This window comes from Nomascus leucogenys, chromosome 7b (assembly GCF_006542625.1).
Source record: "Nomascus leucogenys isolate Asia chromosome 7b, Asia_NLE_v1, whole genome shotgun sequence".
NCBI classification, from domain to species: domain Eukaryota; kingdom Metazoa; phylum Chordata; class Mammalia; order Primates; family Hylobatidae; genus Nomascus; species Nomascus leucogenys.
Window position 1 is genome coordinate 12,107,728 of NC_044387.1, and position 16,010 is coordinate 12,123,737.

General features: G+C 57.3%; 1 protein-coding gene across 8 annotated transcripts in view; it reads left to right on the top strand.

The window, feature by feature from the left end:
* TMEM184B (transmembrane protein 184B) overlaps nucleotides 1-15,858 on the top strand; it is a 53,039-nt gene extending 37,181 nt beyond the window's left edge. For 3 of the 8 annotated variants that reach the window (XM_030815557.1, XM_030815558.1, XM_030815553.1), the window contains exons 4-10: nucleotides 4,662-4,752; nucleotides 5,251-5,326; nucleotides 8,533-8,624; nucleotides 9,809-9,978; nucleotides 10,423-10,617; nucleotides 12,431-12,451; nucleotides 13,368-15,858. In XM_030815557.1, coding sequence (XP_030671417.1) covers nucleotides 4,662-4,752; nucleotides 5,251-5,326; nucleotides 8,533-8,624; nucleotides 9,809-9,978; nucleotides 10,423-10,617; nucleotides 12,431-12,451; nucleotides 13,368-13,645 — 923 coding nt within the window. In that variant the 3' untranslated portion in view covers nucleotides 13,646-15,858. The remainder of the gene's footprint in view (nucleotides 1-4,661; nucleotides 4,753-5,250; nucleotides 5,327-8,532; nucleotides 8,625-9,808; nucleotides 9,979-10,422; nucleotides 10,618-12,430; nucleotides 12,452-13,367) is intronic. The other 5 variants (XM_003264745.2, XM_003264746.2, XM_030815556.1 and 2 more) reach the window with 3 other exon arrangements.
* The last annotated feature ends 152 nt before the right edge of the window (nucleotides 15,859-16,010 follow it).

Sequence of the window (16,010 nt, forward strand, 5' to 3'; positions counted from 1 at the left end):
TGTGGTAGATATTTAGGGAGGTGTAGAGTCATTGTGTGTCTCCGAGGCCTCTCCAGGGGTCTGGTATGGAGCTGTGGTGGGAAGGGCGGTGGGCAGTGAGCTTCCCGGCCAAGCACCTCCCTCCAGCCCCGTCTCAGCTTCTCCGCTCTTCTTACATCCAGGGCACGCATCTTTTATTTGTTTCCAGGGGATGTGTTGAGTTTTCCATTTTAAACACCTTTGCTGGGATGTTCGAGGTGGTGTTTCACATGGCTTTGTGCTTTCCAGGAGGGAGACTGATGTGTCCAGTTGGTCAGTGGGGCCAGGCTTGGGCCAGTTGCGTCACGTCTGAGGAGATTCTGTCTCATCTTCTCCAAGAATTAGGGAGTCCATTATCGACTCACTAATGATTCTTTAAAGGGAACTGTCAGCAAATTGGTATTTTACAGACTGGCTGGCCCCAGAGCACCTCCAAAAGGTCAAGAATCTTGAACTGAGAGAGACGATGACATTTGATGATTCTGATCAATTGTGTGCAAAGCCGGTTACGGATGGACCTTGGCCACATAATTCAAGTGTGCTGACTGCTGACGTGTGTTTTGATGCAGGAAAGGACATGAGCCCAGGCACCAAGGCTTTCTTGGGAGAGGACTGCAGGGATGGGCTCTCCCAGGAGGGAACTTCCAGATAAAGGGGGCTCATGGGCCTGGGGCCCCTGTGGCTTCCCTGGAGGGTTTTGTTGTTGGAGGCTGGAAAGCTGATGGTCTTGGGGCCAGCCTCTGAGAGGAGTTCCCCCAGTATTGGAATGAGAGTGGGGTGTCCCCTCCTGCCCTGCCTGAGCCTGTTGTCATGTCAGGCTCCCCTTGGGAGATGGTCCATGTACGTCTGTTCATTCCCTCCTTCAGTGTTGATTGCATGTTTGTAGCTGCCAGGCCCTCCGGTAGTCATTGGAGGTAGGACTGCATTCTACCTGCAAGGAGTTTACAGTCTGGAAAAAGCAGTAGGTAACACACAGTGGACTCTTGACTGTGCCCTCAGCTCATCTAAGGCTCTGCACGTTCACAGCCCCTCACCCCACCAAGGGAAGAGTTATCCCGCTTACACATGAGGAAATTCAGGCATGGAGCGCTTAAGACACTTGCCTGAGGCCACACAGCTCCTAAGAGTTGGAACCACAGTCCACACCAAGGCAGGCTGGCTCCAGGGCCCATGGCTCTTTACCTTACTTGATGTTGCTTTTGTGCCAGAGGGATCAGGCAGAGCCCAGAGAGGGGTGGTGTGTGAAGTAAGCGGGGTGCAGGACAGAGGAGGTGGCATCTCAGTGGGGTCTGCCTCTGGGGTGAGCAGAGGGACCAGAATGTACCATTGCATGCAGGCATGAGTGATCACGGCACGTCCCAGGAGCTTCAGTCATGGTTTTATCTGTATTCCACTTATCATGGCTGTGCAAATAACTACTGCCAAAACACACTAGTGTAAAACAATCATCCAATTTCTTCATGGATATTATAGGTCAAGAATTTGGACTGGATGCGGGGGAGATAGTTTGTCCCTGTTCCGTGACCTCTGGGCCTTGGCAGGAGAGCATGAAGGCTGGGGCAAATCACCTGAAGGCTCACTCCCTTGTGTGCCTGGCAGTTGATGCTGGCTGTCAGCTGAAGGCCTCAGTTCCCTCACATGAGCCTGTCTGTGCGGTGTCTCCAAATGCTAGCTCATGCTTCCCCGCTGCATGGTGACTGGGTGCAAGGTCAGGCACTCAAGAGAGAAAGAGCCAGAGGAAAGAGGCCTCTTCCAACCCCTACATCAGATGTCACAAAACATCACTTTGGCTGTGGTTACTCAGGGCCACCAGATGCAAAGGGAGGGGACGACTGCATCTCTCAGAGGAGGAGTGTCAGCATCACGAGGTGTGGCAGTCTTTAGAAAATGCAACCGTCAGCCGGGCGCGGTGGCTCACACCTGTCATCCCAGCGCTTTGGGAGGCCGAGGTGGGCGGATCACCTGAGGTCGGGAGTTCGAGACCACCCTGGCCAACATGGTAAAACCCTGTCTGTACTAAAAATATGAAATTAGCTGGGTGTGGTGGTGCGCACCTGTAATCCCAGTTACTCGGGCGGCTGAGACAGGAGAACCACTTGAACCCTAGAGGTGGAGGTTGCAGTGAGCCAAGATCATGCCACTGCACTCCAGCCTGGGGGATAGAGCGAGACTGTGTCTCAAAACAACAAAAAACAAAAACAAAAAAGAGAATACAACCATCATGATATAGCTGGACCTGGCTTAGAATGGCCATGGTCATTGTGCTTGGCCTTGTGAGGTTTTGAACAGAGGTTACTGGCAGGCTGACATCAGCTTTGGCTTAATGCCCACCCCTTACCCTTTGCCCCATAGTTCTTGCTGGTGAAGAGTCATCTGGAGATTGGTGGAGACTCGTCTGTCCTGAGACATCCTGAGCTGCCTCCAGCACAGGCAGGCAGTACACACGGCCCTCAGCCCTGTCTAGGGGCTCCTGGCCCTGCAGGCAGCAGATAGACAGTAATGGTCATGACAGCCAACACCCAGCGCAGTGAGCCCCGGACACACTTCTCTGAACACTTTCATGCTCACGCCTCACAGCCACCTGCCAAGTTGGTGCTCCTGTGATCCCCTTTGACAGATGAGGAAACTGAAACCCAAAGAGGCCCACACACATCGCATACCTCTGCTGTATGTGTGTGAAGGGCGAAGGGACAGTTACAACAAGGCGTGGTCAGTGCTGGGGGACATATACATGTGGATGCCACCTGGAGATGGGAGCTCTTAATGGATTAGGGCAACCATGAGTGGTGTAAAATGCCGCAAATGTGTTCCTTTCCAAATCGCCGAAGGCCAGCTTTGCCTAAAAAACATCACCAGGGCTTTCCACGCTCCAGTTCAGTCAGTGAGTGAAACAGTTGTGGTGTGCCCCGTGTGTGCCACGAGTGGCGCCTGTGTCCTGAGGAAGGAGAGAGGGGGAGACCAGTCATTGTGACACAGGGTGGGAAGCGCTGGGAAGTGTCTGCAAATCAGGTTCCGTGGGTAGGAGGGCACTCACCTCCACGATGGTCACCAGGGACTTGTCACACTGGGTGCCATCCCAGCTGGGGTTGAGGGATCCTGAGAGTACAGCGGGAAGGGTGCTAGGGCCTCTGGGATCTGGGAGTGCAGAAGCAGCAAAGGGTGGAGAACCTGCTCTGGGGATTAGCACAGCATTAGTGCTGCTTGGGAGTGGCGGGAGCTTGGGTAGGGACCAGGTCACCCATTGAAAGATCAAGTGCCAAGCTGCGCGGCACCAGGGAGCCTTAAAGGACTCTGTGCTGCAGGGGCTGGCGGGATCGGATGAGAAGAAGCCCTCTGGCTGAAGGGCCACCGTGGCTCCCTGGACCTGTTCTCCTGACCCTGTTCTGCCCCTCCCCTTGGCCTTGTGCCTTTGCTGGATGCCCATCCTCATTCCCATGTCCTCACCCTGGCTCTTCCTCTTGCGTTCTTTCCTTTTGGGTACCCTCTGCTGCACCCCTTTTCCTCCTCTTCTCCACACTCTCCTCCATCCTGGCATATCCATTTGCCTCTAGCACCCTGCAGGCAGCAGCCTTCATTTTGCTGACCCAGAAGGAACCCCCTGACCAGGAGGCCCGTTACAGCACATTGCTGCATTTATAGCATCAACATTACAGCAGACTTGCTGTGCCGTCACTCCCTGTGGCAAATTTTGGGTCTTTGTGGAGATGTTGAGCCGAGTCCCAATTTAGAATGAGCAGCCCAAGCTTCCCGAGGTTTTTGCACTGTGTTCTGTGTGCTGCTGTGTGCTTTGTTGTAGCTCATAGTGCTGTTCGTATTCCGGATACCGCTACAGGTTGTTGACTGGATGAAGGTTCTGCCCTCTCACTCCTGCTTGGAATTTCTCTGAAGATTTTCACAGAGACTGTTTTGTTGTTATCTTACAAAATTGTGACCTGTAACACACAAGTATGTAAGACAAATAATTATTTATACATACATTAGAGATGAGGTCTCGCTATGTTGCCCAGGCTGGAGTGCAGTGGCTGTTCAGAGGTGCGATCCCACTCTGGAGTTTGACTTGCTCTGTTTCCAGCCTGGGCTGGTTCACCCCTCCTTAGGCATCCTGGTGATCCCCCACTCCCAGAAGGTCACCGTACTGCTGCCAGTCTTGGTGCAGACACCACATCGACATGGCACACTACAGCCCGGAACTCCCAGACTCAAGACGTCCTCCTGCCTCAGCAGTAGCTGGGACCACAGGCGCGTGCCACTGCGCCCGGAAAACTAATAAAGCCAATACTGTTTCACCCCAGGGTCGACACTGCCAGCCCTCTCAAACCTCCTGAGTACCCACCCTTATCGCAGCCTCCTCCGGCCTCCCCACATAACCCTGAACTCATGGCAGTCCCTTCATAGTATTACGCCAGTGCAGGGGTGCATCCCTGGATAGGATAATTTAGGTGTGCCAGGTTTTGAACTTAGGAGTGGGAGGTCAGCTGTCTGCGTTCTTGACAGGCTCCTTTTGCACAACCCTAGGTCCCCTAGGCTCCTCCCTGTTGCCACACACGGCTGTGGCTCTTTCACCTCCATTGCTGTTTAGAACCCCAGCATCTGTGGACCCGTTCTGCTGATTTGACTGGTTTCCCCGGACACTCTTTTCGCAGCCTTGGTCATCTATAATTTCCTGAGCCTGTGCTATGAGTACCTAGGAGGAGAAAGTTCTATCATGTCGGAGATCAGAGGAAAACCCATTGAGTGAGTATGGAGTCTTCCCGGAGCCCTAAACCACCCTGTTTCCTGGACCTGGTGTACCTCGAGCTGTCCTGGTACCAGCTGGACACAGACCATCTCTGCCCATGACCTTGACCTGCTGTGCCTCACCACATTTCCTGAGCAATGCCGTGCTTCTGGGCGTTTAGGAGGGCCTCTGTGGCTCATTCTTTCTCTCTCTTTCTCTTCCTGTCTCAGTCTTAGTGCTTTCCTGTCAGTTTCTGCCTCCTGCAGTTTTTACATTCAGAGCTCTCCAAGTTGGTTTGTCACCCCAGGGCCAGTGCAGCCTTGTGTCCCTCCGCCTATGGCATGTGCGGATGCCCTGCCATGCCTCTCCCTGTGCTTGGCCTCGGGTTCAAAGTCTGCCTGGGATTTGTGCCCCAGCTCGTCTGGATGGGTGGGAGGGCAGCCTTCCCCACCCCACCGTTCCCAAGTACTGGCTCTTCACTCACCGCCGCTGCCTCCTATGCTTGTCTCTTCCAGGTCCAGCTGTGTGTATGGCACCTGCTGCCTCTGGGGAAAGACGTATTCCATCGGATTTCTGAGGTTCTGCAAACAGGTGTGTGCCCCCAGCAGCTGCCTAGGTCAGGAGGAGCAGGGTGGGGACTGGGAGACCATGCCGTGGGCTGCCCTGGGCCCCACCTGTAGAGGTCCCCTTTCCTATGAGGCACCCCAGGCCCCCAGCACCCACTCCGCGAAGCTGTTAGGCAGGCACCACATTAGCAGGGTGTGCTTGGAGGGGCAGCGACCGGCATCCTGGGAGTGTCTGCTGCACTGTGAGCAAGAGCTGATCCCAGACTCTTGCTCATGTGACCAAGTTTTGGTGTGTGTGAGAATCAGAAGTGCATGGGGATTCTAGAACCTCCATTTGAAAACTTCTCATCAGCTGCAGCTAGGGGGCAGGAGGGTTTTGGCATTAAAGACACACGCCAGAACAGGCCTGTGCCGTCTCTCCGTCTCTCCCTGCATTTCCTGGTTGGCAGTCCAGCCACTCTAGCTTCCTGGGCTGACCTCCCTGTGGTCTAGAGTAGCCTGGGTGGGGGCAGTGTAGTGGGGTCGCTCAGTGTGTGGGCCTGGGTGTCTGACCATCTGAGCCTGATTTCCAGCTTTTCCTCTGACTGTGTGACCTTGGATAATTGGCTTACCCTCTCTGAGCTTTAGTTTCCTCCACTGTAAAATGAGTGTAATGATACTCCTCTTGAGAGATGGTTGTGAGGATCAGATGAGGTCATGGATGTAGAGCTTTCAGCCCGGCGTGGCAGAGCCCATGGCCTCCTGTTCAGGGAGGCAGAGTCTGAGGGAATCATGCCCATTCATGACCTTGCTTTAGTCTCCTCTGGGGCTCCGTAGGGGCTCTGTCATGTCAGCCCCTCCAGCTTCGCCAAGAGTAGTCACGAAAGTACATGAAACCCACAGCCAAGTCACGATGGCCCCAGAGGGCAGGGCCTGCTGCTCCCTTCTGTGCAGGGCCCAGGCCACAGGGCGGGCACACCCACAAAGCCTCCACCTGGACATGCCAAGTCTCCAGTTCTGCTTCCAGACCTTCCTTCCCTAGCATGTTCCTAAATTCAGAATCTCACCACTGGACCTGCAGGGAAAGAGTTAAAACTATCCTGGGTTCAGGGTGGGGCATTGAGAGCCATTGTTTACCAGCTGGTGCAGCCACCCAGGTTCCGGCCAGCTGTGACTCACCGCCTTGTTTGATGATTATATTGTCTACAAAATTTTGATTTCATGATTGTTAGCTAGTGTGGCCTTGTTAGAAATTATTCCCCAGCCGTGTGGGCTCAGATGTTCTGCCCTTGTTCCTGGCGGTGGCAGGGAGAGATATAAGAAGAAAGAGAACAAAAGAGGCCTCTTCCTTTCTTTACCAAGGCGAGAGAGCACACCCCACAGCTTTGTCCTGGAGGCACAGAGACAGGCCTTTGACTCCTCAGGGCCAGTGCTCAATATCCAGATCTTCTGGAGAGATTCCCTACTTAAAGTAGAGATTCCCAGATCAACCACCAACTTACCCTAGCCCGTAGGAGAAGTTCTAGAATGGAGCCCTGGAACCTGGCACATGTCTAAAGCTCCCCGGGGGGTTCTGATGTCCAGCCCAGCCTGGGAACTGCTGACTGGTCCAGGGTATGGTCAGGTGATGATTCTGGGGCCTACTGGCCTGGGCTCTGCTTCTGCTGGTTCAGCTTCTCTGTGCCTCAGTTTCCTCATCTGTACCATGGGGATAATGATAGCACCCACATCAGGGGGCTGTCACGAGTACCAGGTGAGCTGACCCAGGGAAGCACCAGCCTGTTGCTAGGCTCATAACTGGAACTCATGCAAACTGCCTCTCTTCCCTTTTCCCCAGAAGGTGCCAGTCCCACTTCTCTAGGCGGGATGACAGGGCCAGGGACGTTCTGTGGGGCTTTCTGAGAGTGAGACTACACGTCTGCCCCATCACACAGGCCTCTCCGTATGGCAGTCCCATGGTGCAGGCTGCCTGGGGCTCCTCTGCAAGCCTCACTGAGATCCCCAGTTGGGGCAGAAGCTGCAGGTTCCACAGATCACGGTTCCCGCTCCAGGCTCCTCGTCCTCTTTGCAGTTACACTAGCTGAGCCTTTCGGATTGGATTTAACCACCCCCCAGCAACTCAGAAGGGGTCTTAGGGCTCAGATTTATTTGCTTTCAAGATAATAGTGATACTAGTGATGTTATGGACACCATGGGTCCCCCAGTAGGGTATTGGGGAAAACCTGGCTGAGGAATTCTTTCCGTGGCACAGCCAGCTAGCAGGCGCTGTTAGCGCATGTACAGAGGCGGGAGACTCCCGAGTAGACACTGCGCTTCCTGGCTGTGCCATCCCTGCAGCAGTGGCCCTGTGGTGTGGGGGTGACTACGTCCTTTTCATCAGAGATTCTGTGCTCGGAGGCCAAGTGTCTGCCCAAGCTGCCCCCAGAGTTCAAACTCAGATTTCGAGACTCTGGAGTCCATGTGCTCTGGGCTCCTGCAGGTCATCTCCATCCCCAGAGTGACCTCTGCTGACCAGAAACCCTGGACCCAGGCCCAGAGGGTGGGGCCAGGAACCAGACGGGGGGTGGACATGGAGGATGGGAGGAGGCCCTCCCCAGTGCCGGCTTCCCGGTGGCTGGTTCCTTGAGCAGGGCCCTAGCCTTGCCCCAGGCACCAAGGTCTCCAGGACCTGGCCCTGCACATCTCAGCCACCTCTCTAGTGCACAGCCCCTTGTACCTGTCCACCCTCTGCCTCGGGGCCTTGGTGCAAGCTGCCCCCTCTGCCTGTCGAGCCTCTCATCTCCGGCACCTTCCTGATGGTCCTGGCTCGAGAAGCTTCCTTGTGTGCATCTCCTGTCCCCCGCCTCCACCGTGCCCTGCCACGCTGTTCCTCCCTTCCTCCCTTCCTCCACATGCTCATCTCACACATGGCACTGCGCTGGTTGCATCTCCTGTCCCCCGCCTCCATCACGCCCTGCTACACTGTTCCTCCCTTCCTCCACATGCTCATCTCACACACGGCATTACGCTGGCTGCATCTCCTATATGTTCTGCCCCCCACCCCACGCAGACAGCAGTCCCCTGGGAGCAGGACACGGAGCCATCCCCCCCATCTCCTGTATCCTTCCATCCCCTCCATCCCTTCATCCCTCCAACCCCTCCGTCCCTCCATCCCTCTGTACTCTCCGTCTCAGTTCCAGCTGCCAGAGGCAGGGCTTGCTTCATGCCTTCTGCGCTCCTCCTCCACACTCGACCTCCTTTTCCCCCCAACAGGCCACCCTGCAGTTCTGTGTGGTGAAGCCACTCATGGCGGTCAGCACTGTGGTCCTCCAGGCCTTCGGCAAGTACCGGGATGGGGACTTTGAGTAAGCAGCGGGTGCTCCCCAGGGTATGTGGGAGGAGTGTTGGCACAGGCTGGTGCCTTGGCTCAGGGAAGGGGGCAGCCAGAGTGGCCGCACAGCCATGACCTTCCTGGGTGCCTGGTGCTCACAACCCCCCTGAAGTCCGAGCCCAGCAGTGGACACCCTTGCAGTTGGCCCCGCTGCCGGCCCCGGAGTGAGCCATTGGCAGCAGTCACGTTCATGTCCAGGCTGCAGAGTGGTACCACAAAGGGATGGGCCACAAAAGGACAGTGACCACTGCTGAGGCAGGGAGCGAGAGGGTCAGAGCCCCAAGTGGTCGGCTCAAGTCCACAGATACAAAGCCCCTGCTGTGTAAATTGTCCACACACATTTCATTCTGGGCTTAGTGAAAGTGACCACGTGGCTGGGCGCAGTGGTTCACACCTGTAATCCCAGGACTTTGGGAGGCCAACGCGGGTAGATCACCGGAGGTCAGGAGTTCAAGACCAGCCTGGCCAACATGGTGAAACCCCGTCTCTACTAAAAATACAAAAAATTAACCGGGTGTGGTGATGGGCGCCTATAATCCAAGCTACTCGGGAGGCTGAGGCAGGAGAATCGCTTGAACCCAGGAGGCAGAGGTTGCGGTGGGCCGAGATCACACCATTGCACTCCAGCCTGGGCGACAAGAACAAAACTCCATCTCTCAAAAAAAAAAAAAAAAAAGTGACCATGTGTCTAGTCCTGTGCTTTCAAGCGCTTGGCACACACTGTCTGTGAACTGCGTAACAGCCCTGCCAGGGCAGGTGAGCAAAAGGAGGTCGGGGGATGCAGCCAACTGAGTGAAAAGGCAGCAGAGCTGAGCAGCGTCACCTATTTTGATGCCTGTTATCTGACTGTCAGGCTATGGCCTCGGGCCCAGCCCTGGCTTCCACACTGGTGTCCAACGTTAGCAGTGTGGGCACCAGGGCTTAGACAAGTCCGTGAGCCACGCAGAGGCCGTAGAGCTGGTCTGGCCTGCAGGCGCACCCCATATACCCCTACCCCTGTCTGTCGCTTTGATCATCCACTTTGACCCCTTCTGTGGCTCATTGAGCTCTGCTGGAGATGTGGGGCTAAGAGCCATGGGGACTGCGTGTGGTGCAGTTGAGGAGAGCCCCTTCCCTCCAAGGGTCTGTCCCAGCCAGAAAATGCTCCCCGTCCCGCAGCGTCACCAGCGGCTACCTCTACGTGACCATCATCTACAACATCTCTGTCAGCCTGGCCCTCTACGCCCTCTTCCTCTTCTACTTCGCCACCCGGGAGCTGCTCAGCCCCTACAGCCCCGTCCTCAAGTTCTTCATGGTCAAGTCCGTCATCTTTCTTTCCTTCTGGCAAGGTGAGCCCCCTCCCAGCGCCTGGAGGCTGCCCATGCCACCCTGTCCTCTGTGCTTCCTGCTGCCCCTTCTGCTTATGGTCCCTGGTGCCTGTGCGGCCTGTTCAGAGGGGCCTCAGCCCACTGGGCACTTGCTGGGGGCAAAATCTGAGCCCTCGCGGGCCTTTCCCAGGGGCTAGTTAGAGCTTTGGTGGGGCTGCTACATGGATGAGAGGGCCCAGGAGACCCTGCATAATTGCTGGCCTCTCAGTTTCGGTGGCAAAGAGCTGGGAGAGTGGGGTTTCTGGAGGCTGTGGCCTTGTGTCGCCACCTCTGCCCTGCAGGAGCAGCTGTGGCCCTGCTCACATCCTCACTGGGGCATGTGGGCAGCTGAATGGGGCATTGTGGAAGAAGGGGGAGCAGGAAAGGGATCAGTCTGGGTCCAGACACCCATGCCTCCTCATCCAGGTATGCTCCTGGCCATCCTGGAGAAGTGTGGGGCCATCCCCAAAATCCACTCGGCCCGCGTGTCGGTGGGCGAGGGCACCGTGGCTGCCGGCTACCAGGACTTCATCATCTGTGTGGAGATGTTCTTTGCAGCCCTGGCCCTGCGGCACGCCTTCACCTACAAGGTCTATGCTGACAAGAGGCTGGACGCACAAGGTATGAGCCAGGGTCGTAGGCGACCCCCGCTGGGAGAAGCAGGGGGCCCCAAACGTCCCAGGGCCCTCCCACCTCCCAGCATCCTACAGGTGCGGCTGGGTCAGGACATGGGATCCCCACTCTATATGCAGGAATGGGGCCACAGAGGTCGGGGAAGAGCAGGTGCCACCAGCACGACTGATTCGGTCCTGGAAGCTCAGGCCACCTGTCCCTTGCAGCAGGTCCAAGTGTGGAGTCCCAGGGCTGATACAGACAGAGACTGTAATGAATAGGCAAATTCCCTCGGGCTTCTAACTCCCAACACTGTGGTTACCATTTTGTCCTGTAATTCCCTCATCTCATGTACTATTTTTTAAAAAAAGAATACTTCTGAGAAACAGACTCGGATGGTAATAGGTTTTGACAGCTTTCTTTTACACCTGCGAATCTTCCTCCTTGCTAGAACAGTGGTAAGTAGCCCCAGTTGTACTGGAAAATGCCCTGGAGAGCTTTTGAAAGTGCTGATACCCAGCCCCACCCTCGGAGATGCCGCTGTAATGGGTCCGGGCTGGCAGGCTGTGTGTGCTGTGAGAGTTCTGTGCTTTAAGCACTCCCAGGGTGATGTGAAAGTGCTGCTGCCCGGGACGCTCCACTGGGCTGGAAGGGCTGCCTCTGGCCACTGGGCAGAAGGGGGTTGTCCTTGGAGGATGGGGAAGAGGAGGCTGGGAATGCCTGAGACTGATTGAGCCAGTAAAGGGGCAGGAGGGACTGGGGAGAGGGGAGCCTCCTTCTCTGACACATCCACCCAGGAGCCTGGCTGCTGCCAGCTGTCTGCCCGAGTGGCTGGAGGCAAGAAACCCACTTCCCCAGGCCTACCTGCAGGCCCCACACAGGTCCATGGTGGGTGGTGTGGATTGTAGAAATGTCTGCCTGCAGTGGGGCTCCGCGGCCCATTTCCCGCCCCGCTTCCTCTGTGCCTTCCCTGGTGGGGGAAGACCTACTCTGTGCCCAAAGAGCAGGTGCACAAAGGCCAGGGCTTGCCACCTGATGGCCCAGTTGGAAGGATCTAGCAAACACACACCCAGCGTTGAGGGCAATGTCCCTTGGACCTGGTCTGGTATACCCTGTGCCCGTGGGAACACCATCCTTGGGCCTGGGGCCTGGGGCCACCCCAAGGAGCAAGTGGGGCCATGGCAGAGAACCATTCCTGCACCATCGGGGCTTAGCAGAGGGTCTCTGCTGCCTGGCCTGAGCTGTCCCTCTACACACTGCCCCTAGACATACCCGCGCCCGGCCGGGGAAACTGCTTGCCCTCTTCTGCCTCCCCACTGGTCCTGAGCCCCCTGCTACCCTCTAACCCAGGCCCAGACCCTCAGCCCTCAGGATAGGCTTAGGTGCAGAGCCGGCTCAGCTGTGCGATTGTAACCCCTCCCTCTGAGCCTCCATGTCCTGGTCTGGGAAGTGTTAAGAGGTTTGTAAAATGTGAGGTGCGGATGTGGCCCCAGGCTAGCCTGGGAAGAAGTGGGGATGGGACGTCCTGACCTAGACGTGGAGGCGGAACTCAGCCGCCAGGCGGATGTTTCCTGTTGGCGCGAACACCAGGGGAGGAGTCATCCCTAGGTGGATATCCCCCCTGCCAGGCCCCAGGAGGCACCTGGAGCTTCCGGGGTGCCCTGTGGGGCCTGGGAGGGCGGGGGCAGGGTGTGGTGTGTTGTGCTGGTGGGCCTTGGTGGTGGGCACACATTGTTCACTCAGCTGTCTCTTGTCTTTATTTCTTTGGCTTCTCTCCCCGCCCCCCTTGCCCTGCTTTTGCCCGGGGTTTGGCCGCGGGCAGTGCCAACATACGGCCCTTACGGTAGGTCCCGCTCTTGGTCTGCATGTCTGTCCTGCACGTCAGTTCTGGTCACCGTCACTGGCATGCCTCTCTCTGTAGCTCCTTCTGTGTCCCCATCTCCTCCCCACCAGCACCCCTGGGTGGGAGCGCCCAGAGCACCTCCCAAGGGCCACCCTCTGTAGAGCTTGCCTGCTTCCATCCTGGTCTCTTGTTCTGGAATATGCCCTGCCCTATTCTGGGGGCACAGTGCTCTTCATGGGATATCAGGGCATTTCACGATGTTTCCAAGAGTTCACAAGCTGAGTCAGGAATCCTGGGTTCCAGAGTTGGGCTCGTCCCTTACATCCAGGTGTCCTGGGCCACTTTTCCCCTCTGAGCCTGTGAGGACGGGGACAATTGATTGGAGGAGATGAGGAGGAAGCCCTCTTAGAGGGAGCGAGTGCATCGAATCTGCTCCCCTGGGGGTGCAGGCCAGCCTGGTCCTGATGGGGCCAGCCGCTGGCCCACTCTCCAGAGTGGAGAGAGCACAGCACTTCCCCAGGTGGTGGGGGACGCGCCTGGCTCCTGTGGAACCGGGCACCCCTGGCTTCCAGGCCCTCTGGCCCCACATGCCCCAATTTCAGTCGGTGCTGAGCCTGCTCTGGCCTCTCTGGGGCATTCCAGGCTCACTGCCCATAGCTTGCCAGTCTCAAGCCTGGGTCCCTTCCCCGCAGCTGGCCCAGCTCCCAGTGGGGGTTTATGTATCTGCTCCTCTTCACAGTTGAACCTCCCCTTGGGGCTCCCCAGCCAAAGGAGTCCATTTTTTGCTGCCCCTTCTCATATCCTGGACCCCATTCTCTGTCCCAGAAGGGGTGGTTGAAGGGCATAGCTTTGGGTTGGGGGGGTCTGTCCCAGAATCACGGGCAGGGGCTGAGCCACCTCCCTCTCACCGTCCCAGCCTCCTCACCTGCGCCTCCCGTCCCCTGCCCGGCAGGCCGCTGTGCCCCCATGAAGAGCATCTCCAGCAGCCTCAAGGAGACCATGAACCCGCACGACATCGTGCAGGACGCCATCCACAACTTCTCACCTGCCTACCAGCAGTACACACAGCAGTCCACCCTGGAGCCTGGGCCCACCTGGCGTGGTGGCGCCCACGGCCTCTCCCGCTCCCACAGCCTCAGTGGTGCCCGCGACAACGAGAAGACTCTCCTGCTCAGCTCTGATGATGAATTCTAGGTGCGGGCTGCGGTGGCGTAAGTGCTGGCGCCGTAGCCACGGTCAGGCTGTGCCCTACCTCCAGCCTCACAACCAGGCCAGGAGGCAGCTGGCACAATGCTCACGCCGCCTTTATTTATTGGACCAGAAACACTCACATGTCGCTTCCAGAGGAACGGGGGACAGCCAGGCTCGCCCATGGGCCTTCAGGAATATTTATACGTGGCCCAGCCTGCACTGCCCGGGCAAGGGCAGAGGACACTGGGAGCAAGGCTTATGCCCCTGCTGCCCGTCCTGTGCTGGGGGCATGCTGGGACCAGCCACACCCAGGCCCCAGTGCTTGTGTGTGGACCAGCGGCTGCAGCCTTCTAGCCCCCCTCCTCCCCGCGAGACTCTCAGGCTGAGGTCGGCAAGCCGTAGCTCCCCCACACACCGTGCAATACCTGTCTGACCTGGGCTCTTCCCGCCTGCGTCCCTCCCCTGTCCACCTTTGTCCAGTGCTAGATTCACATCACCCCGGGCAGGAGTGGGGATGTGGACGCTCTGTGGTCCTCCCCTCCTGACCCAGGCCTCCGTGGCATGCTGCAAGGATCAGAGCCAGACACCAGGAGTCACAGGCCCCACCCAGGAAGGGCATTCAGGGGCCCCTGGGCACCGCTTCTGTTGAAGCAGGGGCTTCTGGGCCCCTGGGTATCCCCACCCGTCGGGGCCACACCTCTGCCTGCCTCGTGCCCCTTCCCCATGGCCTACCAAGGACAGCCCACAGCCCGCACTGCCGGCTCGCTTGGGTCCTTCCTCGATAGCTTTGGGCAGAGCCCTCGCTTCCTGGCTGCTCCAGGGCTCAGGGGCTCCCAGCCCTCCTTCCCAGGCTGATGCTGGGTCCTGTCTCTCTTTGGGGCTTCTCCCTCCCGTTTCAGGGGAAAGGTCTGAGTCTCCACGTTTCAGACCAGCTTCCGGGGGAAGGCAGTCTGACAGGGAGGCCGGGAGGGGTGGCCACACGGTGGGGAGCTGGGAGGTGGGGGGAATGGTCCCAGATTCCTCTCGGGGGCCCCATCCACACAGGGCCTGGTGTTCTGCTCCATCCAGCCCCTGGCCCATCTCTTCTGTGCCTTAGTCACATATGAAAGCGCCCCTCCCTGGCTCCCCATCTGTCCCACATGCTGCCTGAGGCTCTTAGTTCAGCTGCTGGCGCTTGCAGGATCCTGCAGTGCTGGGCCCAGAGCCCTTGGACAGGCCTCAGGAGTGGTCAGGACCACCAAGCCCCTTCTCTCCCCCTCCACACCTCTAGACCTGGGGCCTCCGGAGCCCCCAGCAGGCTGGGCTTATACTAGCTCCTGACTTAGGAAGAGCCTTGTGTCACAACATGTGTCCCTACAGGCAAAGTGTCCTGGCATTTAAAACCCAGATTATCCCTGGGTTTGGGCTGCAGTCACCTGGAGAAGCTGGTAGGGTAAGGGAGAGGGACCCTGCCGGTGTTCACTGGGGATTCTTTCTTTTGGTCCTTCCTGGAATGAACAGGTTCCCTCTCTGCCACCTGTGAGGAGAGTCAGGGCCCAGCCGCCTTCCTGGCCTCCTTCCCTCGTGGCAGAGGCCTTCATGTGGGTGGCAGAGGCCTGCATGTGGGTGCCAGAGGCCAGCTCTGCCCCTCCATCTTTGGGGGGCCTGACCAGCTGGGCCCAAGCTGCCCGGGAGGGTGGGTGCAGACACAGGCTGAGGACCAGCCCTGGCCCTGCCCTGCCCTGCCGTCTGCTTTCACCAAGCTGTCTCTCCAACGTGGCTTCCCTTCTCCCTCCAGGCCAAAGTGTGCTGCTGATTGCCACCCCCTTGGTCTTCACCTGCCCCAGCGTTGCTGTTTGCGTGGAGGGTGGGAGTGGGGGGAGCTCAGTGGCAGGGAATCAGCGGTCCCTGGGGTCGTGGGGACGGGAACGTGTGCCCGACCACTCCATCCCCTCCTCCTTCTTAGGATGCATAACCTACCTTGTCTTTTTTAAAAAAAAATTTTCTTTCCAGATAGAGTAGCTCTTTGTACATAAAGAATACTTGAAAAATTAATTGTATGATGTATGAGAAGACAGAGTCTCCTAGTTTTGTATCTTGTTGTATGACTGCCATGAGTTCCACCAGAAAGCCACTCTATTTTGGTCTCTGTGACATTTTAAATGCGTGACAGAAGTGAGCAAATAAAGTGAGGAAGAAATATATATATGAGATAATATAGATTGTATTGAAATCTCTGCCTGTGGGTGAGGTTTTTCCTTCCTCCTCCCTGCCTCCTGCGTTGGGTTTGGGGTGGGTGGAGTGGCTGTGGGTAGAGACGGCTTAGGAAACCCTCTCCTTCCTGTGTGTAAACTTTCAGTGATGGGGGTTCGGATTGATAGGGACCAAG